Raw genomic sequence first — 24,176 nt, 5'->3', positions numbered from 1 at the left:
GTTTACCCTAATGTGATTCTTGGAGTAAATCCTGAAAAACAACATACAGGGATTTTTAGAAGGGGAAAGCAAGAGTCTGCACCACCGCTATCCCCCAGCTAAAAAGTGAGAAATCAGCTCAGGCTCTGTAACCATTACCATAGATAGGTAATCGTAAAAAGGGAAGTCCAAAAGATCTATGGCTTTGTTTTCAATAAGAGCTGTCTTTTAGCTTGTTTGCCTAGCGAATGTTGGTAGGTAGGCTGGTAGCAAAAGCAGATGTAGTGATAGCTGGGTATGCGCATGCTCAAAAAAATAGTAGACTTTTGCCACCACACATTTCAAAAAGAAAGCAAAAAGGCGGTGCTCTAGTTTGACATGGTATTTATTTAGCAATTTCTTATTATCGTTTAAAGGCTATTGAACATCCTGTTCGCACAAATCAAATTCCTCGTCAGATTCCTGAGCAATCATTCTATACAAAGCCGTTACCTGGCATTATCATGGGAGGGATTCTGCCTTTTGGATGTATCTTTATACAGTTGTTCTTTATTCTCAATAGTATTTGGTAAGTTAACCATGATCTATTTGAATTTTCTCGGTCATAAAAGGTGATAATTTTTTTTGTGAAAGTTTTTCTTCAGGATGCTTTGACTGATTTTTGGTGATGCAGGGTTACCACGTACTGGTTCAATAAAAATTTAAATGTTAACATCTTTTTAACGTTTTGTGGTTTAGAAGATATTCAGTGCCTGTTTTGCTTGTCGAGGTATGTGGAGAAGTGGCTGTGATATGCTTAGCAATTTACAGCTGACCTACAATATTCAAATAGCTAGTTTTCTCATGCTACTCCTATGACTTCATATGTGGAAGCAGCTCTGAAGCTGAGATATGGCATATAACTTGAGAGTAGTAAGTGTATTAAAATTGACTTGAGGTTTTTTTGTTGTTATAGTTGTTGTTGAGCTAGAAAAGTACTACTACTCTTGGGAGAAAAAAGAAACAAGAACGAGTTTTGTGAAATCTTTATAAAGGCTCCAGAGAGTAATTCTTTTAAAAATCAAAGCACCAAAGACTAGTCCTGTGTAAGTGAATTCTTATGTGAACTCATAGCATACTGACAAACTAATCTACTGTGAGGAATTTGTCTTCCTTCTGGCACAATTTAGTTATTGGATCTTGTTAAACTGTTTCTGAACCTTGAATAGGTGCCTCTACCCAACGTAGACAGCTACAGCATTTGACATTTCTTGTTATCTTGCAGCTCTGCCCCTTTGATTGAAATGTGAGCTGAAATCCAAGTTCTGCTGAAGTCAGTGGAAGAGGTCACGCTGACTTCACTGGAACTGTAATTTCACTCATTATGTCTAGTCAGTTCTTTCCCTAAAATCCCAACCAGGACCACGCTTTGGGCTTGCTTTCTCGCTGTTTTCAGTCTGAGCTGCTGAGGCTCCTATTCTTCAGGTAGAAGACAAATTACCCAATCGTATGGCCACACAACTGACAGTACCTCAGTAGGAAGGGGAATACTTAAAATGAAGGTGATATTATTGCATATGAAGAAATAATATTAGCACAGTGTCCATTTTAATTTTTTTTTTTTAAACTCCCTTTTATAGGTCTCACCAGATGTATTACATGTTTGGCTTCCTGTTTCTGGTATTCATTATTTTGGTTATTACATGTTCTGAGGCCACAATATTGCTCTGCTACTTCCATCTATGCGCAGAGGTAAGAAATATTCTTCAGGATTCATACTCGATACTGTTTTAAGGATGCTTCCAAAAAATTTTAAGGCTTTTGTAATTGGAAATAAGTATTCCAGAATTCAACATAAACACAGTTACTGTATGTCCTTAAATCACGTCTTTAGAAAGTGAAGCAGAAGTGAAGCAGGCTACTTTTGGCAAAACTCGTAACAAATACTAAAACCCTGCACCGAGTACTACTAAGTCAGATATCTCGTCTTTAAAGTCTTAACTCCCTGTTTTCTGAAGATGCTAAACTAATCCATTAACTCTGTTCAAAGTGCATTTTTGCACATGCCCAACCTTAGGGTGAGGGAGGGTGGGGAAGAAAATCTCTGTGGCTGGCAGTAGTAGGTCTGGCTTATTTGGGTTTTTAGATTTTTGCCTATTTGATACTGATCTTTAGGTTTCTTATCTCTAATTGTGAATGGTGTAGTTAACTCAGTATTGATTATATATAGTTTTTTTCTGTAGATAAAAACTATAAAAACTTAATTTATGATAAAGTAATAATAGAAGTAGTAGCTCTGCATTCAGTAATAGGGTTAGTGCGTTAGAGGTATATGGAATACTACTCATACGTATTTCTTTTTCCCACCCCTTCTAGGACTATCACTGGCAGTGGCGTTCATTTCTCACTAGTGGTTTCACTGCGGTTTATTTCCTAATATATGCAATACATTATTTTTTTTCTAAACTGCAAATCACAGGAACAGCTAGCACCATTTTATATTTCGGTTATACCATGATTATGGTTTTGATCTTCTTCCTTTTCACAGGTAAGTATATTGAACCTTAATTTTAAATGTTGAGTCTAGCTTTAGCTTTGCACAGCAGAATCCTTGGCAAAACTTATCTTGATACAGGATCATAAATTTATATATAAAGTCTTTGATTTTTTTCCAGGTAGTTGTGTAGCATTTTGCAACTCTCTGATCACAAATTTTAGTGAAAGAGAGTAAGTGAGGATGAGGCAAAACTACTGCTAATTTGAGGTGTGGCCTATAATTAGATCTTCAAATATCATGCCTTTAAATGTGATAAATACTTCTCCAGATTTCATTCCTATGTTAGTCATGTGACAAACTCAATTTTTTAAATTAGTTGTCTTTGGAGAAGCACACTTCAAATCACACACAATCAAGTCTAAAGTTAGTGTCAGTTAAGGAAAAAAATGCAGCTTCTGTGGAATAGGAGGAAGGAAGAGTAAAAGTTGACAGAGAATACTTTTTTGGGGTTTTTTACTTTTTTTTTTTTCATTTGCTCTCTTCCGGAACTTCTTTACCTTCTTTCCCAATTGCATTGAAGTAGCAGGGGAAGCAGACAGAACTTCTTAACCTTTTTCTGATGGTGTTAGAACCTTGTCATCTTCATTGTGAGCTTTTGGAAAAGCACCTGTCTTAGCTGCTGCACTTCAGTTTCCTCTTCAGGAAGTGAGATGAGGTGACAAAACCTTCCTTTGTCATGTTCAGTACTGAAAAGGAATCTTCAGTAAGACACACTTATGCCTTGTTTGGGGTGGAGGAATGGCAGTGAAAGATGCAAGAAGTCTCCTTTCAAACTCTCATGCAAGAAGGCAGCAACCACCAACTCCCCAAAAATCTTAAAAATATTAAATTCTGTTCCAACAGAATGTAATCAGTCTTTGTGGACTTAACCCTACAAAGCAGTATTTTTGAAAGTACTTTGAACTGATCGATGCTTTAAATGATTCAAGCTTCATGTTTATGAATAAGTTTAATGATTCATAGAATCATTAAGTTTGGAAAAGACCTCTAAGATCATTGAGTCCAACCGTCAACCCAACACCACCATGCTCACTAAACCATGTCCCTAAGCGCCACATCTACACGTCTTTTAAATACTTCCAGGGATGGTGACTCAACCACTTCCCTGGGCAGCCTGTTCCAGTGCTTGACCACTCTTTCAGTAAAGAAATTTTTCCTAATGTCCAATCTAATCCTCCCTTGGCGCAACTTGAGGCCATTTCCTCTCGTCCTATCACTAGTTACTTGGCAGAAGAGACCAACATCCACCTCCCTACAACCTCCTTTCAGGTAGTTGTAGAGCACGATAAGGTCTCCCCTCAGCCTCCTCTTCTCCAGGCTAAACAGTCCCGGTTCCCTCAGCCGCTCCTCATAAGACTTGTGCTCCAGGCCCTTCACCAGCTTCGTTGCCCTTCTCTGGACACGCTCCAGCACCTCAATGTCCTTCTTGTAGTGAGGGGCCCAAAACTGAACACAGGATTTGAGGTGTGGCCTCACTAGTGCCAAGTACAGGGGCATGATGACCTCCCTGCTCCTGCTGGCCACTCTATTTCTGATACAGGCCAGGATGCCATTGGCCTTTTTGGCCACCTGAGCACACTGCCGGCTCATGTTCAGCTGGCTGTCAACCAGCACCCCCAGGTCCTTTTCCGCTGGGCAGCTTTCCAGCCACTCTTCCCCAAGCCTGTAGCGTTGCCTGGGGTTGTTGTGGCCAAAGTGCAGGACCCGGCACTTGGCCTTGTTGAACCTCATACAGTTGGCCTCAGCCCATCGATCCAGCCTGTCCAGGTTCCTCTGCAGAGCCTTCCTACCCTCGAGCAGATCAACACTCCCCCCCACCTTGGTGTCCTCTGCAAACTTACTGAGGGAGCACTCGATCCCCTCGTCCAGATCATTGATAAAGACATTGAACAAGACCGGCCCCAAAACTGAGCCCTGGGGAACACCGCTCGTGACTGGCCGCCAACTGGATTTAACTCCGTTCACCACAGCTCTCTGGGCTCGGCCGTCCAGCCAGTTTTTTACCCAGCGAAGAGTGCACCTGTCTAGGCCGTGAGCCGCCAGCTTCTCTATGAGAATGCTGTGGGAGACAGTGTCAAAGGCTTTACTGAAGTCCAGGTAGACCACATCCACAGCCTTTCCCTCATCCACGAGGCGGGTCACCTGCTCATAGAAGGAGATCAGGTTGGTCAAGCAGGACCTGCCTTCCATGAACCCGTGCTGGCTGGGCCTGATCCCCTGGTTGTCCCGGAGGCTTTGATATGGGTTTATGTATACAGCTATAAAGGCTATATTTTGAGGCCTGCTAGAACACAAATGGCTTGTCATCAGAGCTTTTAATACAGATCTCACTAGAACTATAAGTAAAATTTTCATTTCCACTTAATGTAGGAGAACAAAAAAAATCTAGTGGGAAAAGAACTGACGTTTGAGAATGGTGTTCATTTTAAGCGTAACCAAATATTAATTTCAAAGACATTGCCATTTCAGCTTAGGAAATATTGAAGTAGTTTGTGCACCACGACTGAATGCAGATGATGATGAACAGGAGCAAGAGCCTGCAAGGAGTTTCTTGGGTCATTGCCTGTTAAAAGGAGGGAATGGGACTTGAGTACATTATATAATCTCTTTGAAAAGTGATCAAGCTGTGTTCCAAAAGTGGTTAGTTTTATCTTCCATCCTTTTTAAGTCAGTCTAATGTGTTTTGGCATTGCTTGCGGGTGTTTTGTAAGTTACACATCATCTCTACTTTTATTTATATTTTGTGTACTGGTTAGGAAGTAATTTTGAATGTGTAGATCAGAGATTCTGCCTCCCTTTCTCTCTCAGTCTTATTTCTTGCCCTGTCTTTCTCTTAACCTTTATTTGTGATTTGGGTTTACTAATAGTGTCATTGAACTAAAGAATTTAAGAATGCATGGTTGTTCAACTAGAAATGAATGTGTACTGCTGTATGTAGTTTTAATTTTAAATATGGTGCAAACTTATAAAATAGCATGAAAAAATAATTAGGCCTTGCATAAGTGTAAGGTCAATTAATTTAGTTTCACTAGCTTTTCCAATAGATATTCAGCACGTCTGCCTTTAACAGTAAACAGTTTTGGCCAAAACCAGAATTGTGTTTACCCTGTCTCTGTTGTTCAATCTGTTTACTTTGGATGCATACAGTAATTCTGGAGCGCACACATTCAAGATAAAGGGGATTTACAGTAAATTTTCTATGCTGAGACTTGGTTTAGCTGCCTTTCAGCGCATAAGGTACCCATATAATTTCCATCTTTTGCCCTTATTCTTTCAAGTCAGTCATGTCGCATGACATCGTCTAGAGGCATTAAGACGTGTCCAGTGCATCTCCCTTTTCCTTTGCTCACATGTTCACTTTCAATTGACCAGTTCAGCGCCTGCCAGCAAATCTGGGGAGTCCTTTTCAGGGTAGGTTCACAAGCATGGAAAGAAGAGGTGGTTTACTCTCGGACCCCTTGAGATGCTTTCTGTGGTAGTCCACTGTCCTAATTACATACAAATGACATGTGAGTTATGCTGTGCAACTTGAACTAAGCTTTCAGAGTTTGTATGCTTTCGTTTTTTGAAATTTTCAGTTTCTATATTGAAATTAGGGGAGAATACACGTGAAGTTAACCAAACAGTTAGAACTTTGAAACATCATATGCTTAATGATTTTTTTATCTACTTCCCACAAGATTAAGTGCAAATTATCCTTTAATTTGAGGGAATAGTCATATTTCTTAAGATTTAAGAATATTTTTTTCCATTTAGGTTGATAAACATTCAAAGGTGGATATGCTCAGTTCTCTGAGATTTACTGAAGTGCTTTGAGATAAGGTTTTACAGAAAAAGTTAGAGGCAGGGTAAAGGGACAGGCAGTTCTCCAGTTTCTTAAACGAAAAAGCATATTAGCAATTTAGCAAAAACTGCTGCTAAAGGCAACTGACTTCTTGTGTCAGGATGATAAAGAAGCTAAAAAGAGAAAATCATAATTGTCATATCAAAACTATTCTGCTGCTGCTTACTCATCTGTTAAAAATCGTCAGTATCGGGAAGGGTTTTGACGGTGCCCTGCTGCTATGTCAGTGTAACACATGCTTCAGGCACTTGCATGCATACTGCATTCCAGGTCATTGATCAGACTCAGCAGGCAAAATACCGGGAGCTACATGACAAATCTTTGATTCACAGCTGGGACCACAGCTACGTATCATAGTAAATGAGTCAGTTAAACATCAGTAGTTTAGCAAGCGTGAAGGAAAAAAAAAAATTACCGTGATACCGTTCATGGTTCCTTCCAAGCCTGTATAGTGAATGAGTTAGCACACAACTTTTGTTGTGCCTCTTATCAGATCTAAAATAAAGGCGATTGTTTTTTTTCTTTAAAGAACTTACTTGGCTCTTGCATAAGTTAAGGCTATGATTTTAGAAGAAGTACTCAGGCAAAAATCAGATAATCTTCAGGGCTTTTTTCCTGTCCTAGTTTTTGTGGGAAATGAAGGTTCCTGTAACAGGTGTTCTGAGCTGCTGTTTAGTCCATTATCGTTCTGATTGAGGCTGCATTTTGAAATAATCCAGTTGTATTAACAAAGCCCAACTATATTAACTATTTTGCATTCAAAAGAATGTTTTTGTTAAAAACTTCCGTTGGAGTTTCACAAAGAGAAGGGATGCAGCTATTTTTGTTGAGCTAAAAGGATTATAAGTTATCAGGGAAACAGTCTTCATCCTTAAATTTCAGTTCAAGTTTGCTTATATCTTTTGACTGCCTTTAGTATTTCAGAAGTGTTTATTTTTAAGGTATGTAGCACGTGTTTTCAATAGGAGGTACAAGTTGCGTAGTAACTACGCTATGCTTTGAAATTTGTGTTAACTTGATTTACGCAGAAATAAAGGTAGTGCTTTAATTTTCCAAGACCTTAAAGTATAACTAAGAAATGGGAACTCCTTTTGATGCTGTCAATCTAATTGGTTTATTAAATTTAACAACAATATTCTGACCAGCTGAGCAGATCAGGTAAAGTGTGTATCTGACTAGTCACTGAAGAAGGGTGAAGTGGAGCAATGTGAAGGAGTTGGACTGGGGAATAACGAAACAACACAGAACAAATATGTAGGAAGAGAAGTAACACAGAAACGTCTTAAAACGAGTGTCTTCCAGATGATCAGCTCTATGATTGTGAAAATAATGAGATACTTTATATGGTAGTTGAGGCCTATAAAGACCAGGTACTGTCTGTAACTTTCCATTATCTGATCTGATGGATGTACTGAAGACTAAAGATAGCAGATTGCATATGTATATGTCCTGATTTATGAACTACAGGTAGAAAGTGGTGTCTCCTGTGTCAGTTCTCCTAATGTGTAACTTTTTTTTTTTTTAGGTACAATTGGATTCTTTGCATGCTTTTGGTTTGTAACCAAAATATACAGCGTGGTGAAAGTTGACTGAAGAAACCAATGTAAAGAATTAACACAGAAGAGGTTTAATCTTCATTAACGTAACTTAAAGACCTTGTCTAGTTGATGAACTTGAGCTTTATCAGAAGTATTGGCTTCCTATTCTTTAAGAATGATACTGAATATGCAGCTACTTTTTCCACTAACACGTTTTTATTGTGACTTAACAACCTGTTTTCATTCAGATCTTCATGAAGATCAGAGTTACGATATTTATGCATTTGTAAATACAACTATACTTTAAAAGAAATGTTGAATTCTAATGGCAGAGTAGAAGTGGCTGTATTACACAACTTAATGATACTTCTGATCAAAGTACAACTGTAAATAGGTTTTTCTAGCTTGGTAGGTGGGATGAATTATTTTTCTTTGAGGGAAATGAGAACTTTTTATTACGCTAACTTTGAAGGATGACTCTTAAAAGAAGTGTTGCTTTTTAGTTTGGATGTGATTTTTATTTTTTACTGGTGTTACGTCCATAAATATTCTGATTTCTGTGACTTCATTAGTTTTGGTGTTCTTGGCCTTTTAAACTATGTGCCTCTGAGTCCTTGAATTTATAAATTCATAATCTAATAAATATTGTAAAAATGTCTTCAGTGGCTTATTACATATTATAAGTTCATAAAAATATGTAAATACAATTATATTGAAGATGGATGCTTAAAGATTGCATAGAATATTTTATGGCATTTTCTATGGTTTAATGTATGTTGATACACCCTTAGATCTGCAAGAAATATTATTTGTGCTACATGGCTATAACACAGAAATGTGATTGTGGCGCATGAGAATTAAATTATACACACATTTAACAAAACCACTCTGCAGCATTAATCCAGTCCTTAATCCAGATACGTTTTCAGAGATTGCTATGGAATTGTCAGTATGTTGAGAAGATCTTATAAAGCGTGAGTCAGCATTCTCTGCTGATCTTGCTTTTAGATCTCAATGATGCATATTCTATACAGCAATTATTGCTGACTGTACTTAATGTAGGTTAAAAAATAAAATTACCATTTTTGCCTTATATTAAGACACTAATGTCAGTTTTGGATGACTAGCATTAAACCTATATTTGCTTTTGTTCATATCTTGTTCGGTAATTTTTAGACTCGTAACACAATTTGGCTTTTGGCATGTTTTCACAAGCCTGATAAAATTTTATTTAAAATCAAACTTCATGTACCAATTGCCATTCATAAGGTTGGGGTTTTTTGTTCTTATTGGTTTACTTTTCTAAAAGACCTTAACCTAATGATGCTTGAATATTGAGCCCAATTAAAAATAGGTTAAGGTAACTTGTCATTGTTAACCTCCTAAAAGTTGACATGTAAAAAGGCTTCAGGTGACACTTCCTCAATCGCTGTGCTCCACAGCCGCTCCCAGGTGAGCCACACCACTCTCATGCTCTGCCTGTCCCCAACCACAGCTCTGTTCAGACGTTGTGGACAGGTTTGTTCTTGTGCCTCTCCCCACATGCAGTCACTAGGAAATGCTGATTTCAGATAAATCTTCCATGTTTTATGTTCAAAACAGTAAAAGGGTGAGTGTGGTAAGCGTTTGTTCTTTACTAATGCAGTGAGCTGTAGCGTGACTCTTGATTTAAATCTAAAAAGTATAAAATTGAATGTTCTTAATATCCCTGGTTTTGTGATGACCTACTGTATGTATAGTCACTGCTCATCAATGGTTATTACACACATGGGAATGCTTAGTTTCGGGAACATGAATCAGTTGTCTATTACTGAAATATGAATATAATAGGTGCTCAAGAATTTCAGTGTAGTGATATGAAGACAGATTTTTGTGATGTATTTACAACTGCTGTTTAAAAATCAGATTAATAGATGTGAAATGTAGCCACGTGGTATGTATGTGGGTTTGAAACTGATGGGTCTATTTCCCTTTTTTTTTTCCTACAGACTAGTTAACAAGTCATGACAGCTTCTCAAGGATCTTATTTTCACCTTTAAAGGCAGTTTGTGGAGTGTGTCATTATCTTCTGGAATCTAAACCTACTGCATACACAATTTTCCAAGCAGCCTTGCCTTGTAATAACTGCAGCTGCTTTGGAATTTGAAATGGTTAGGTTTCAGTGTGCAGTATTTGCGACAATCCAGAAAGTTCAATACATCGCAGATTTTACAGAAGAGCTATTCTGAAGTTGTCCCCTCCCTTGAAACCCATTATTGCCTCAGATAATTTTAAAAGTTTTTTTAGCATTTAGGCTTCTGGTGTGTGTTAGGGCATCCAGATGTTCTACTGTGTACCGTATCTGCTCTTCAGATCTCTTGGGAGGCCTGGGTTTTTGTCTAAACTTCAAAATACTGGCCTCTTCCCAAATCTTTCTATACTACCAGATATTTTCTTAAAATGCACTTACTGCACGAATATCTGAGAAAATGTAAATTAATAGGAGGGTTAAGAGGTAGGAACAAATTGCTGAGCTGCATGAAGACAGCAAATTTAGAAAAAATGTAACACTTCAGGCCAGTGTCAGTTTTTTGGTGGCTGGTAAATACTTTTAAAACTGGTTCTTCAGAGTCTGGAAAAAAGTGACCATCGTTGCCAAATTTAGTCTGAAAGTTATCCTCAGTCCAAATCATGTTTTGAGAACATGATATCGGAGTTAGTGTTTTGGTTTGGTTTTCTTTCTCTAAGAAAGAAGAAATAAAAAAGTAGCTTTATGGCAAACTGTATCTCATGGCAAGCTACTGGGTCCATCTTTAGCCTGGTTGCCCCACTTGTTACTGAAGTGCTTAGCTGTGTTTGAACGGCTGTAAGAGTTCTTAGATTTTTGCTGTCATACACATCGCGTGTGCCCTCAGCTGCTTTGCTGGAGTCTTGCAACCATATCACAAATATTAGTTGACTGTGAGCTAGTCATGGACAATATCTTAATGCTTTTTGTGCCATTTTCAGGTAAAAGGCAGTGAGGGATGACTGAGAACAGCTGAGGTCATTCGTGCACTCTGCTGCTTGCTGCTTACCTTTCTCCCATTGTGCAGTTTTGCATTAGGATTGCTTGAAAACAGATTTCCTTATGTTTCAACCCTCTGTCTTTCCCGTGAGTGCAAAGAGCAGCGATTACCCTACCTAGCTCTTGCAAATAGCACAATCCTGTTGTGTTTGAACATTCAGCTACCCAGAATACGTGTGGTTACAGGTATAGTGCAGATGTAGCAGCAAGCACAAAGGTGTAGGCAACATTGTGGAACCTGTAGGTGTATTCCTGTGTTTCTGTAACGCCACTTACTGTCTTGAGACATTCAGAGTGATGGTATCGCACATAGGTCCATCAATATTTGTGGGTGGAGGAGAAAGCCTGTCCTGTGTGGGGTGGTGAGAAGGACTAGGTGAGCTGTCTAGTTGTTGGATGCTGAGGTGAAAGGAAGGTAACTAGAGTTTCTCTGCGATTGCCTGAAAAACGTTTTCAGTGGATACTTTAGTCCTGTCATGGATGGTACCTGTATTTTCTTCAGGAAAAGTAAGTCTGGAAGAGAAGTGAGGAAGAGAGGGTGGAACAGGATGGAATTCAGGCAGGCGTCTGAGGTCCTCAGAGTTACACTGATGTGAATAACCAGTTTGAAGGGACAGGAAACACAAATCGTCCTGTTTGAACTGACATACAATCAAAAACGTGAAACGTGGATGAGAAACACCATTTTACTAATGCTAGTAAAGGCAAAAATGCCAATGTCTAAAATAAGAAAAGTAGGCTGGACAACATCTATACTTCAGCCAAGGTAGGGGAGGAGTGAGAGACCTTGAAAGGGAACGGTGGGGTTTTGGTGTATCTGACGTGGGTCAGTAAGGTTTGAAATTGTGGCCAAGTATTTCTGCAAAGCTTTGTGGGATTGCTGGGGGGGGGTTGCTGTAGCCAATCCTGACTACGTTAGCCATGCACAATAAATAAAAACTGAGGTTGGTGAATTATTGTTGCTGGGCTGACAGAGATCTTGACTTTTACAGGTAAGGAATAAGTCGGATGAAAGTACAGTAAATCCTTAACAGCTGGGAGAAGTTTTTGTGTTTGATGGTTGATAAACATTGTCCGATGTTGTTGTTGTTGTTGTAATTGAATGTTACTGCAGTGTTGGATTTAGTTTTCCTGCTCCAGCTACCCCAAACGTCAAATTGTATGAGCTAGAACTTTGATAAGCTTAGCTGGTGTGGGATACACGTGACCATGACTTTATGCCATGAAGTTACATGCTGTCCTCTTTCTGTGCCTTACCAGTTTGGGCAACAGCTTCATTTCTGGAGGCAGCTTTATCGCCTCTTCATAATTTTTATTTAGAGATACTGCTTCTGAAATGATCTGTTCATCCAAGTTAGCTCTCTCACATCCCTGCTTGCTCCCTTGGATTAATTACTAATCATCATTTAGAGAATGATGCATATTCTGCAAAGAACAATTTCATCTCTGTGTTTACATCCCTTTTTGCCTTTCAATTACTGTTCCTCCAAAAGCTGTCACTTCTGATAATAGTCCCAACTCTTGCTCTTGCAGCTCATCACAATTAAGTATTTTTTCATAAGAAAGAAGATGCAGAGATGTTCTAGTCTTCTCCCAAATATAGTTTCCTACAATTCACCTCTAATTTCATTTTTTATTCTCAGTATCCTGCTGTTTCTCCTTATGCCAGACAGTTAATAGCAATCTACTTAGTTATGTATCTTCATAAAGCTGACTCCTGAAATGTTGCTCCTATTACCTCATATATTGACTTTGGGTACATGCGCGTACACAAGCGTATGACACTTCAGACTACAGCATAAATCTTCAGGGACTGAAAGACTTAATTTATCGTTGATTATTGTATAGCTGCCATCATGCATTTTCTTTCTTCTTATTTGAAACATCTGGAACTCACTGTTGATGAGATGAGGGTAGTTAACTGCTTGTAAATCAGATATGCCAGAAGATTACAAATGAAACCTGTCACGTTTGGGTGATGGCACATTCTTGCTGCTTCACAAGATTCTAGCACTTTCAATAAAAATGCAGTTTAAATTCTTCCTTCCCCCAGAGGTATTTTAGCATCACCTGCTGGCCACAGCACATATGAACTTACACAGTGCAGGAGCAGAGTTAAGGGGATGATAGGAAGAGTTACCACAGCACACTGCTGGGGGGCTTATCCTTAACATTATATCTTCACATGTGTATGCTAATTTTAAAGTTTCTGGAAGTAGGCAGCCAAAAATAAAGCTGAAAAACAGTAACAGTAATCATACAAACAATTTATCTGTGAAGATGTTAAAAATGTGTCTCCCGTGTCCAGAATGGGCACACGGCTAGCAAGGGTCCTTTAGAATTAACTGTATTTCAGATAGACAGCCTTGCTTTATAAGGATGAAATGTTCTCACTCGGGCCCCCACTCTGATACCTTCAAACAGTTTTTCCAAGTTCACTAGAAAAGGGATGCTTCCGAGGGGGCCCCACAGAGTGTCCTGAAAGGCTGGCCAGCCTGTGTGGTGCGATGGGCCGAATGCCGTTTCCCAGCTTCGTACTTGCAATAGTGTCAAGTCCTCATTTTTGAACGGCACGACCATTGCTTTGCTACTGCTGGTGCAAGCTTTACTTTGGCTTGGGTTTTGGGTTTGGTTTTTTGGGGGTTTATTCATTTTCTTTGATCATATCAAGTCAAGAAGACGGTAGATTTGTTGATTTATTTTTAATTTTCTTCTCTACTTTGGGGAAATTATTAAGGTAAAGAAAACATTCTTTCTGGTATTTTTCCCAGCTTTCCATGACTATCTTTTGATTTGTTCACAGCTACTATTCAGTTGAGGTATGTAAAATCATAGTCGTAGCCAAGTCGGTTTATTCTATGTGAGGAGGAAGCGCACGTGGTGGCCTCCCAAGAGGACATGTGCACCCACATACACAGTCCGGCCTCTGCTTGCCCTCAGCGTTTCTGAAGTCGAGCAAGCTTCCCGTTCCCTGGAAGCTGGCAGGTGGGCCGTGTTCTGCTCCCGCCTATTGCGTGCAGTAGGAATGAGTCGCTCTGGGATATTGCTGAGGAAGTCGGTGGGCTGGCGGGGAGACCCGCGCTCTCCCTTTGTGGCCCGAGGATACAAGAAGCAGTAGGGTTGGGACATTTCTTCTCCAGCCTTGCTTAGGAGCTACAAAATGGAGCAATTGGAAGGTCAGACCTGTTTCCTACTTCTTTCTGCAGGTTCTCACAAGGAGTCCTAACTGCTCTTCACCTGGAAACTGCCCATCTCTGCCCATTGCAGCAAGGCTAGCGAGATGGCTGAGAAGAAATGGATGTTTTGTTCTGTTGCCCTTTTCCTGCTGTCTGCAGGCTGTAGTGACAGCAACAGAGCTAAATCACACAATTATGCGTGTTCTCCTGCTGCATAATGTCGGATCAGTGCAGCCCCGAGGCAGGTGGAGGGCAAGGCAAAGGGAAGCAGCGGGTGGCCTTAAATTTACTGTTTATCCCAGAAAGCAGTGACTGTAGTAACTCTGGACAAAAATTGCAGAGAGGAAGAAGAAGGAGGCTTCCATCCCTTCAAGAAGGACAATATCCAGACCCAGGGGGGCAAAGCCCAAACAAAGAATTGATTAATGTACCAGGAAAATGCTGGTTTATTAAACCCAAGTCTTCTCTGTCAGTCTGTTACCAATTTCAAGCAAGGGTTTTTGCTGGAAGAGACATCTTAGATCCAGAACAGAATTTCTGAAGAGAGCAAGACAGGCAGACAAATTTAGGCAGATTAGGAACGTGATTCTAAATCCCTAGAGATTTTCTTGACCAGTAATTATTTTAGGTTTAATATGTCTATCTTTCTGTCTTTCAAAACTGCTTTACAGACAGAGGTTTGTGAAGACAGTTGCTGCACAGAACAGGACAGAACTTGCAATCTCAGTGTTTTGTTGGATGGGACACCGACTCCTGTCCCACTCATCCCTGACACTTCAGATGATTGCTGGTAAAATAACCTCAGCAAGCCATCTGCCACGTAATTTGATGCAGAAATGCACTTCTGCGTGCTGTAAGACGAGTCCCAGTGCACAATGTCCAAAGAAACAAATATCCAGCAGGAGCCCCTACAGCCAGAGACAGTCTGATGGGCCGTCTCTGTGCAGGACCGGGAAGAGAAAATTGTAGCCGTGGAGTCATCAATGAAAACACTGCCAAAGATAAAGGGGATAAATGGGAAACAGAAATTGCGTGAAAAACGTTAGAGTTCTAGGGCTGCAAATAGATGACAGCAAAGACAAATACTCCCTCTTGGACTTTTAATCAACTTTGAATCTCACGGCCTGAGCAACTATAGGGAAAGCTGCAACGCTACTAGTTCATATACAGTATATAGCAGAAATGGGTCTAAGTCACACCAGAAGTTGTTCATGGAGAAACAAACAAATATCCTCTTTGAAAGTTTACAGGAGTCAATAGAAGAGCTCTAAGCTCAAAAGGAAAATCTGAGTTGGCTGGAATGAAAGGGAAAAGGAACTAGGATAATTTCAAAACTTAAGATGATGCAAAGTTTAAATTGTATTAAAATAATTTTATTGGTGCAAAGGATTTATTGAATGTTTTTGTTGGATTTGTAAATCACAGCATTAAAATAACAAACAGAAGAGGAAAGCTGGGCTGCAGAAGGATTAGCCTGGGTCCCGTCCGTACTGAAAACACCACATGACCTTCTTCACGAAATGGTAGTCAAAGAAAATCACTTGGTTGTGTAGCGGTGTGCAGTCCCCTGGTGAAACTCTGGAAGGCAAGGCAGGCTCTTCTCAAAAATACTCCTGCTGGAGATTTTTCTTGTATGCTTAGCGCACAGATTGCTCTTGGAAGTTTATTTCAGTATTTCTGAAGATGATGATTTTTTTTGAAGACTCTGTGCTTCCACTATGGATGATAATGACTTTCCGTGTGGTATATGGTATATATCTACTGGCCAAAATTATTTGTAATTTTTACTTTCAGTTTAACTTAGGTTTAATTGTCTCGATTTAAGCCTCTTGCGCTAACACTAAGCTGCTTTTGTTTTTACTTTGGATCCAATAATTTTAATGTTTCCTCCATATGGCAGTGAGTTTTCGAAGGAAAAAACAAGGTCTGAGACGGAATTATGTGAATGGATTGACATTAGGAAAGTGAAACTAAAAACATAAATAGGAAATACCAGGCTAATGTGACATATATATAGGAAACTCCTGCATGATATAAACATATTCAAAAATTTCACAAAATTTTTTGTCTTATGTTCAGCCCTTCTGCGTCTACAGCAGATTCTCTACACCTTCAGCTATGCTGGATAAGCAGCACAGCTACTCCTCTGGGGTGAATGCCAGAGAATAACAGTTACAAAATACATTTCAGTGATTCTAAACAATGAATTACACCTCCTTGTCAAAAGAATTTTTGTCAAGTCTAACTGGGCAGTGGGCTTATTCTGTGAGTGTGGTGTACTTTGTTAGCCAAGTTTCCTTTATAGTCGGTTGGATTATTAGCACAGGGGGAAATATGGGTCTGCCGATCCAGTTTTTTAGTGCAATAGGTATATTGGTAAATATTCTCCCTTTGAGACCGTTTAACTATTTGTTAAATTGGTAAAACCAATGTTGCTTTGCCTGGATACTGAAACCTGGGTCCTCTTCCAGTTGTGGCTGTGTCCTGTGGGGCGGCACTCCCAAAGGTGGTATGTCAGAGACTATATTCCTGTTAGATCTGCAGGCTGAAATGTTCATGAGACCATCCTGAAATCATTTCAGTTCAAGCAGAGTAGGTTAGCCAAGATCTCCTACTTAAACCAGCTGATTTCAACTGAAGACCTTTGGGAGCAATCGTATGATCCCTTCTCTCAAGTCACCAGGCAGTTCAGGAGGTGCTGCAGGTAGCAGTAGGTCATTTATAACCACAACTGGTGCAAAGCCACCTGAAACCAAGTCTCTGCGTTGCTTTAGTTAAAGCACAGCTCTCTTTTCCCTGTAAAGAAGATGTGAGATACGGGAGGTGGCTAGCTGGCACGTTTCTTCATCTGCTAGCATCCCACTAGGTTGTAGGTTGCTCTCCACGGCTGGACTCTAAGGTGGGAAGTTTTTCAGTCCTCGGCTGATCCAAAAGTAGCCCAAATGGTCAGAGAATAAATTTCCTGCCATGTGATAGTCATATGGCGATCTCCGTGAAACAATTGATGATTCTGGTCTAGTTGGTGGCAGAAAATCTTCCCATGTCATTAAAATCATTGTGACAACTGCTACTTTTCATGCCCCATCAGTCACAAAACTGAAGGGTAAATGGAAAGAGTATTTCCAATACACTCCTCTAACATTGGTCACTGTGAGGCTACGGAGATGCGGGGGCTGTGTGTACCTGTTGGGCGTGAGGAATGCGGATGACAAAGTCAGCAGACCCTTCAGTTCAGGATCTGGGACCAGCAATAAATTTACGTCTGCCTTGTCCACACGGAGGCCTTTGGAGAGCTCTCGGCTTGGTTCTGCTGTGGCGAGTGGCACTGAGCAGAGATGAGTCAGTGAGGGGGCTACCTCCCATTTTTACCTCTCCAGCCCAACGAAACGAACACACACACACACACAAAAAAAACCAATTCAAACAATTCTAATTCATGCAAAGAGGGGAAAGGAAAATTTAGTCTTTAAAATCCTAGCCAAGACAGAAGACGGCATGCAAAGCGCTTCTGCTCATTTGCAAGGTACTGCAGGCTTCCCCAGGGGCTGGAGCCCACTCCAGCGTGGGGCCTGAGGGAGTTCTGCTGCCAGCGGTAACAGCCTGTGCACAGCTTGAGGAGGGGGGTATAACGTGATTGTGTCCCACTATTCATCTGATGAAAAGTCTGTTTCTTGCTGGGACGCACGGGCAGCCGGGTTATTTGAGGAAAGCAAAATCATTTCACTTGATGTTTCTCACACCGAAAACATTCACAAAATCTTACCATACTTGCCAAATCCTTCTGTTCCCTTTATAAAAATAAGAAAATGCCCTCGCTGAAGTGACGGGAGCCTTTGTATGCTTAATGGTCTTTGGAAAACTACTTTCTTTTGAGATACGCTGCTTTCTGACATGACGGAAAGCAGTAGCATCTAAATGATGTTTCAGAGACTATAAACAGAATAATATATTCTGAGTATCCACTATATTCAGAACATGTATTCTTACCTTTTTGATCTTGGCAAATTTACTGGATACAAAAACTCTTACTAGAAATGAGTCAAAGCTCTGTTTTCTGGTTTTCTATTTTTTTTCCTTTCAGCATTAAAAGATAATGGACTACTGTCTTTTACATAAGGAATGTAGAAATGTAAAAAATGATGGGAAGTCTGTTAGAGTGGTAGGTCGGCAGGCTAGACTTAGCTTCTCTAAAGACGTCTTTAAACGTTTCTTTCATTTATTTTCATGTCAATGCCGAGTGTAACTTCTGAAGCTAGCAGCAACCTAATCCAAACTGCTAGTACCACAGGGCTAAGTTATAAAAGACTTTTTAACTAATGAGAAGTAAAAGCTAAGTTGTACAAACCTTTAGTTTAGGGTGAGATGAAAATTGGATGCTCCTTAAACATTGCCTGACAGAGAGCTGAGCGAGGAAATCAACTCATCAAAGCTCACCAGCGTTTTTCTAGATATTTTCCCCTCCAGTTTCCCGGTGCCACAACTTTCTTTGGCCACAACTGCAGCAGCTCTTTCAGAGCTGCACTGAAAGGCTGCCAAAGGTCCTTCTTTTCTTTCACGCTGATTCAGGTGACACTTTTTAGAATATGAAGGTTTCCTGGTCCCCGCTGCACTACCCTGGGCACGAGCATCATTGCCTGCAAGTACAATAGTCTTCCCTGCACGCCACTCGCGCGCTCCCAAAGCGATGCCTTTGTGGATGCCTTGGGCCGACTCCATTTGCCGCACCCTTCTGCGCGGGGTTTCATAAGCTGCTTACAAACCACAGCATCGTGGCCAGGGGCTGTATAGATGTAGGAGGTGGACCTGAAAACTAACAGACACGATCAGCTGACGGATAATCCCTGGAAGAGAAATCTCCAGCACAGGCACACTTGCAGGAATTTTATTTGCTTGATATGGAAGTGTCTGAACCTCCATTCAGAAATATCCAAACTCATCTGTAAAGTACAACAGGGACCTGGACTATCAACAACGGGATTTTCAAAAAAAACCCCTAAAACTAGGATTATAAACAATTTTTAAAATATGACCTGCAATATAACTGAAGTTTGGTACTAACACATTCCACCTTGGAAAAAAATGGCTCTGTTACAGTAAATATAATAAAATTTTTATAAACACTTTTTTCTTTTCATGTCGGCACTTTGCTACTGAAATTTTATTTTGCCTACTAGTTCGCTTGAAAACAAGTGTCAACCAGGGTTCAGCTCTCCAGTATACAGAGCGAGCTTTAGAGACAGCGATCTGTGGCAGGCACACAAACAAACCCAAGGGTCTCTGCCTTTTAAACAAACCCCATTTCCCTCCCCCTTCCACCCAGTAAACAGCTTCTGGCTGCAGATTTGGTCCTTCATAGAAGAGATTTTTAAGATGCCAGCTGACCTGTCCAGCAGCCTGCTAATCCTCAAATCATCTGCTCGCCATGCTCATGTGGAGATGTCACCGAAAAGGCTTGTTGACAACCTTCTGTTGCATTAAAGATAAGCCTGTAAAACTGCCACTGTCTTATTCAGTTCAACTTTACCAGACAGTTGAATAAAACCTCCCCTTCTGAAAAATTCAGAAAGACTGTTGACAGAAGAAAATTGTATGGCAAAATATTTCTGGTTTCCAGTTCGCTTTGGGTTAGATTAAATTGACACTGATCTGTATAACAGCTTGCGAACTCTTTTTTTAAAAAATCTTTTACAAGTTACTATTTCGGAAGTCTGAATGTCCTTTCCATGCATGTTCTCCTGTAATGCATTTTAAACCATCTAAATGCCATATTTTATGTTAGTATGAAGTTAAAAAATACTTTCGTTAATAACAGATTTACTTCAGTTATTCATCTTTTGCCTTTTCACACAAAGTGATTATTTTATTCTCAGGTCTTAACAAGAACTTGTATGGCAAAAAGGCAGTAATTTAGTAATCAAATGCAAACTGTGATACTTTCAGCATCTACGAATCCTTAAATCAATTTTTGCGTTGAGTAATAAATAATCTCAGCTAAACTGTTTTGTTACATATACAGCATGCTCTGATCCCAAACAGCTCCTTAATCCACTATTTTCATAATAGTCTATGGATTAAGGGATCTATACTGTATACTGACACAATGTATTGAGTTCAGGTTCTATAGATGAACATTTCTGTGATCCATTTTAATGGCATACAAACCATCACAGTATTATGGTGTCAACAGCCTGCAGATTATCTACTGGCTTTCAAAGCATCCTGCAGCAAAGCGAGTTTAATGAACCTCCGTAAAGGTGAAAACACTATCAAACGTATGGGGAGAGAGGACTTTGAAATAAAAGCGTAGAGTATATAAATACCAACAAGCGTTTATATATGATCAGCTATAAGATACACAGAATGTTTCGAGTTTTGAAATCTGTCAAAATAACAATGTTAAGAAGGGGAGTCTGCTTTCTTGGCCCCCTCCTCATCTGCAGGTCCATCACACTTTTCTCCTAGCAGCCTCATTTCCCTCTCACAGCGTGACAGGATTTCATGTAGGAAACCCATCATGATGGACTTTACTTTTTTTTTAAACAAATTTGCTCCAAATAGCTCCACGTCTGTTATATTCCTGCTTCTGAACTACAGCTTCGCCTGCCTCTCGTTAAGTAAAACGGCCGCCGTGCTGGCAGCAGAGGCTCTCCAGCACCACATGAGGTAGGGAAGTGTCCCCACCACCCACCTTCACCTGGCACCCACGCTAACTGTTTAAGGTTATTTTTCCCGAGCTCTGCCTGTAGTCAGGGAAAGGACACGCTCCTGCAGATGACAGTTCAGGAAGGAGTCGTCGTCGCTCTGAGTTGCCCTCTTCTCCTTGGGCATAGAAGGAGTCTAGCGGGACGAGCCCCGGCAGGCTGGAGTCAGTGCCCATACACAGCACCGCATCCCCCGGGAGCGGCATCGGCACCGCTCGCAGGCCCCAGCGGCAAAGTGGGCACCGCGTTAGCAAGCCCAAAGTAACGCACATAGGGGAGAGCATCTTGAACCATTCCTGTGCGTCCTTCATCACTAAGTGACCGGCTAACGCTCAGGTAACGGCCCCGCTCCAGTCCAGTGAAAACGTCTGCTCCGTGTACAGCACCAAATAAAAGGTGGGGATGTATAGGGAGTGAAGAAGAAAACCAAACCTGAAACCACCCCACTTTTTGTAATAGATCACCTGCTCCCATCGGGAGGGCTGGCAAGCACATCTCTCCGCTTCAAACCTTCTTACAGACTCTGTCTCCCAGTTGGTTCCCCCTTTTTTCCCCTCTAATTTTTCCCAGCCAGTGTATAGAGCACACGGGGTGTGTGCTGCTTCCCAGCGTGAAAATATTTTGACTTTCCTGAATTCCAGTGACTCCACGCAGACGCTTCTCAGTAATCTCCTCCCAGAGCTGCGCCGTACGTAACAGCATCCGAATTGGATGGCAACAAGCATTCAGTGTAATGTCCTCCTGATGTCTGAAAACAGGCCTCCCGAACTTGATATCACCTACCGAGCATATTCTTTGATTTATGGCTGGACCTGTCTCATGGTTTCTACTCCCTGCAGTTTCACCTCAGCTACTGGCCCTTCATTTTTTCCAGATGTTTCTCCTTTTTTTGACTTTCCTGTTCCATCTGTTGGTGATGCCCGCCAACAGCTCACCGGGGGAAGGGAAGGGTTTGATTTCAAAGGAGGAGAACGGGACTTGGACAACCAACCTCTAAAGATCATCTCTGGTGAGGAGGTTGGGATGGGCAAGGGACATTTACCTTTCCTGAGGAGCCTCCCATGATCTGGGGAGGATCCACCTGCATAAGGCTGTGGATTTCCCCTGGTTCAACAGGATGGTGGTAGCAGGGGCTCTCTGCCCTCTCCGGGAGGTGGTTGAGAAAGGGAAGCTGGGGTGCTTCAGGCCCTTCAAGACTGCAGAGAGAGCTTTTCTTGGCAAAATGATCCTGTCTCACTATACCGGGGCTATTCAATCCATTTTCACCAAAATCCACTTTCCATCACGCTAAATGCATAGGCTCCAGATGACGTACTTTACATGGATTTATGGTGGATTAAAACGCTATGCACTGATGGGGTATGACATGCACTGCAATTCTGTTAAACGTAACGGTGCAATGAATAGACACTGGAAAATTCATTTGTCACCCATGAAAGCTCTTCAGTGTTTGCTGGCTTATTTCTATTCTTATATCAATACAGTTTTGGGGGAGGTTCCCCTAGATTTTCCTGTTGCTGGAAAGCAGGTTTTTCCTTGGGCTCTCCTCCTCATACAGGAGGAGCCAAATTGTCCCAGCAGCTCCCCAGGCTCAGCTGCGTCCCTGCATGTGGGCACACTGTTGGCTCTGTGTGGAGCAGCGGGCCAGGACAGTTCTTCCAGGAGATGGGTGCACCCAAGACAGCCAGAAGCTGCGGGCAACGTTAGGCTGAGCGCATGTGACCCTGGCACCTGCTCCACCAGGGAGCCAGGTGCTACCACACACCTCACAGCCTCAGTGGCAGTGAAGGTCGGGGGTCTTGCCTGGCACGGGAACACAGAGTCGAGCTCAGCTTTCCAGACTACTGCTAAGAAATACAAGGTCTCAGGCAAGGAGGCTGGCAGTACCATGGGCTCCATTCAGTGGCCTGCCCATAGATGTCCAGTGGCACCTGAGATGCTCTTGGTGCATCTTGAACAGATGATGGGGCTCGAGAAGGCTCTGAGTCCTGTGACGTATCTGCTGCCTGGTACAGATGTCTCACATGGGACTTAAGGGCTTATATTTAAGTGGCTGGATTGAGCTCTCCATGGACATCACACCTTGTGTGAGGTCCAGGCATTATTTATGGTAGCCTGGACCCAAGGAAGAGTTTGCTGTCTCGGGCTGTGTCTACACTACCAGTAGGTCCAAAGCAGTAGTGTGGTTTCAAAGTGAAATCCACTACTGCACTTATTGTGCCCTCAGTTGGTTCTCAAAGCATCTGTGAAGTTCAGGAATTGAATCCCTTTTGAAGGAAACCAAGCTAGAAGCTGTGCTCCAGTGCCTGCTGGGGACACCAGGGTCCAGGGTCTAGGGCAGGGGTGAGCTGCACCATCATGAGGTCTCCTAACACATATGTGCCAACAGGACATGGCTCTTGCATCATCAAGAACTCCTGGAGCATCCTGAAATAGTTCTTGCACTATACATGGGGCAAGTGTGCCTCCCTGTTAGCCTTTGACTGCCTGTCCTCAGCACTTTGTGACTTCGCTACTCCTTCCCCACCCATCCACCTTTCCTCTGGCTCAAAATCCTTTCTCTTCCTTTCCTTGCCCTTGCTTAACCACTTGTATTTTTATCACCTTTTCTATTATCTCCTTAACCCACTGTCCAGGCCAAGTCAACACCATCACTCTTCCAGAAAAGCCAGTGAGGCCCAACCAAGGTCCCTTAGGAGATGTCACTGTGCTGTGAGGCCGAAGGCGCTTTCTCAATGGCCAGATGATCCACGGCGGTGCTGTGGAGGTGTTAACCTGCCAGCTGCTGCTGGGTGCGAGAGGGCCACATAAAACTGAAGGCAGCGTTCTTCAAGAGTCAAGACACCAGCTGGGTTAGAGTGCGAGAGGTGGCCTGGCAGGCATGCCCCTGTTGCAGGAGCTTGAAGAGATCTTCTGACATGCGTGTCCCACCAGTCCCAGGGATGGCCATGTGGCAGTGTCTGGAGGGGAGCACGTCCTCCCACCCTGCTCTTGCAGGAGACCCGGGGAGGGGCGGCTCGCACCGCAGCCTGCAAAGGGGCTCGGTGTGCCCTGCAGAAGGGGCTGGGGCCAGGGCTGTTCTCTGTGTTTGCAGGGCTGGCACCTGCAGGAGCCAGAAGGTGCGAGAGGCCTCACGTGGCCGGTGTCGGTGTGGGCAGAGCTCTGCTGGCGCGTGTGGCAGGAGGCCGGCAGGAGGCCAGCATGGGCTTCCTGGGGTGCTCCCGTTCGCGCCTCCGTTCTGCAAGCCTGGAAGCACAAGCGCTGTTTGTAGGGGAGACCAAACACCGGCCATTGCTAGCAGCCAGAGTCTGAACAAAAGACTGACAGTGCCCCTTCGCTTCCCCTGTGCTAGAGCT

General features: G+C 42.0%; 1 protein-coding gene across 5 annotated transcripts in view; it reads left to right on the top strand.

The window, feature by feature from the left end:
* TM9SF2 (transmembrane 9 superfamily member 2) overlaps positions 1 to 8,555 on the top strand; it is a 29,810-nt gene extending 21,255 nt beyond the window's left edge. For 2 of the 5 annotated variants that reach the window (XM_075137974.1, XM_075137936.1), the window contains 5 exons: positions 396 to 547; positions 1,599 to 1,710; positions 2,335 to 2,506; positions 5,888 to 6,024; positions 7,885 to 8,555. In XM_075137974.1, coding sequence (XP_074994075.1) covers positions 396 to 547; positions 1,599 to 1,710; positions 2,335 to 2,506; positions 5,888 to 5,994 — 543 coding nt within the window. In that variant the 3' untranslated portion in view covers positions 5,995 to 6,024; positions 7,885 to 8,555. Of the gene's footprint in view, positions 1 to 395; positions 548 to 1,598; positions 1,711 to 2,334; positions 2,507 to 5,793; positions 6,025 to 7,884 lie in introns of those variants that run through there. The other 3 variants (XM_075137945.1, XM_075137954.1, XM_075137964.1) reach the window with 3 other exon arrangements.
* Positions 8,556 to 24,176: the final 15,621 nt, after the last annotated feature.

This window comes from Calonectris borealis, chromosome 1 (genome assembly GCF_964195595.1).
Source record: "Calonectris borealis chromosome 1, bCalBor7.hap1.2, whole genome shotgun sequence".
NCBI classification, from domain to species: Eukaryota; Metazoa; Chordata; class Aves; order Procellariiformes; family Procellariidae; genus Calonectris; species Calonectris borealis.
Note: the sequence above shows the minus strand (reverse complement) of the source record. Positions and strands in the feature narration are given on the sequence as shown.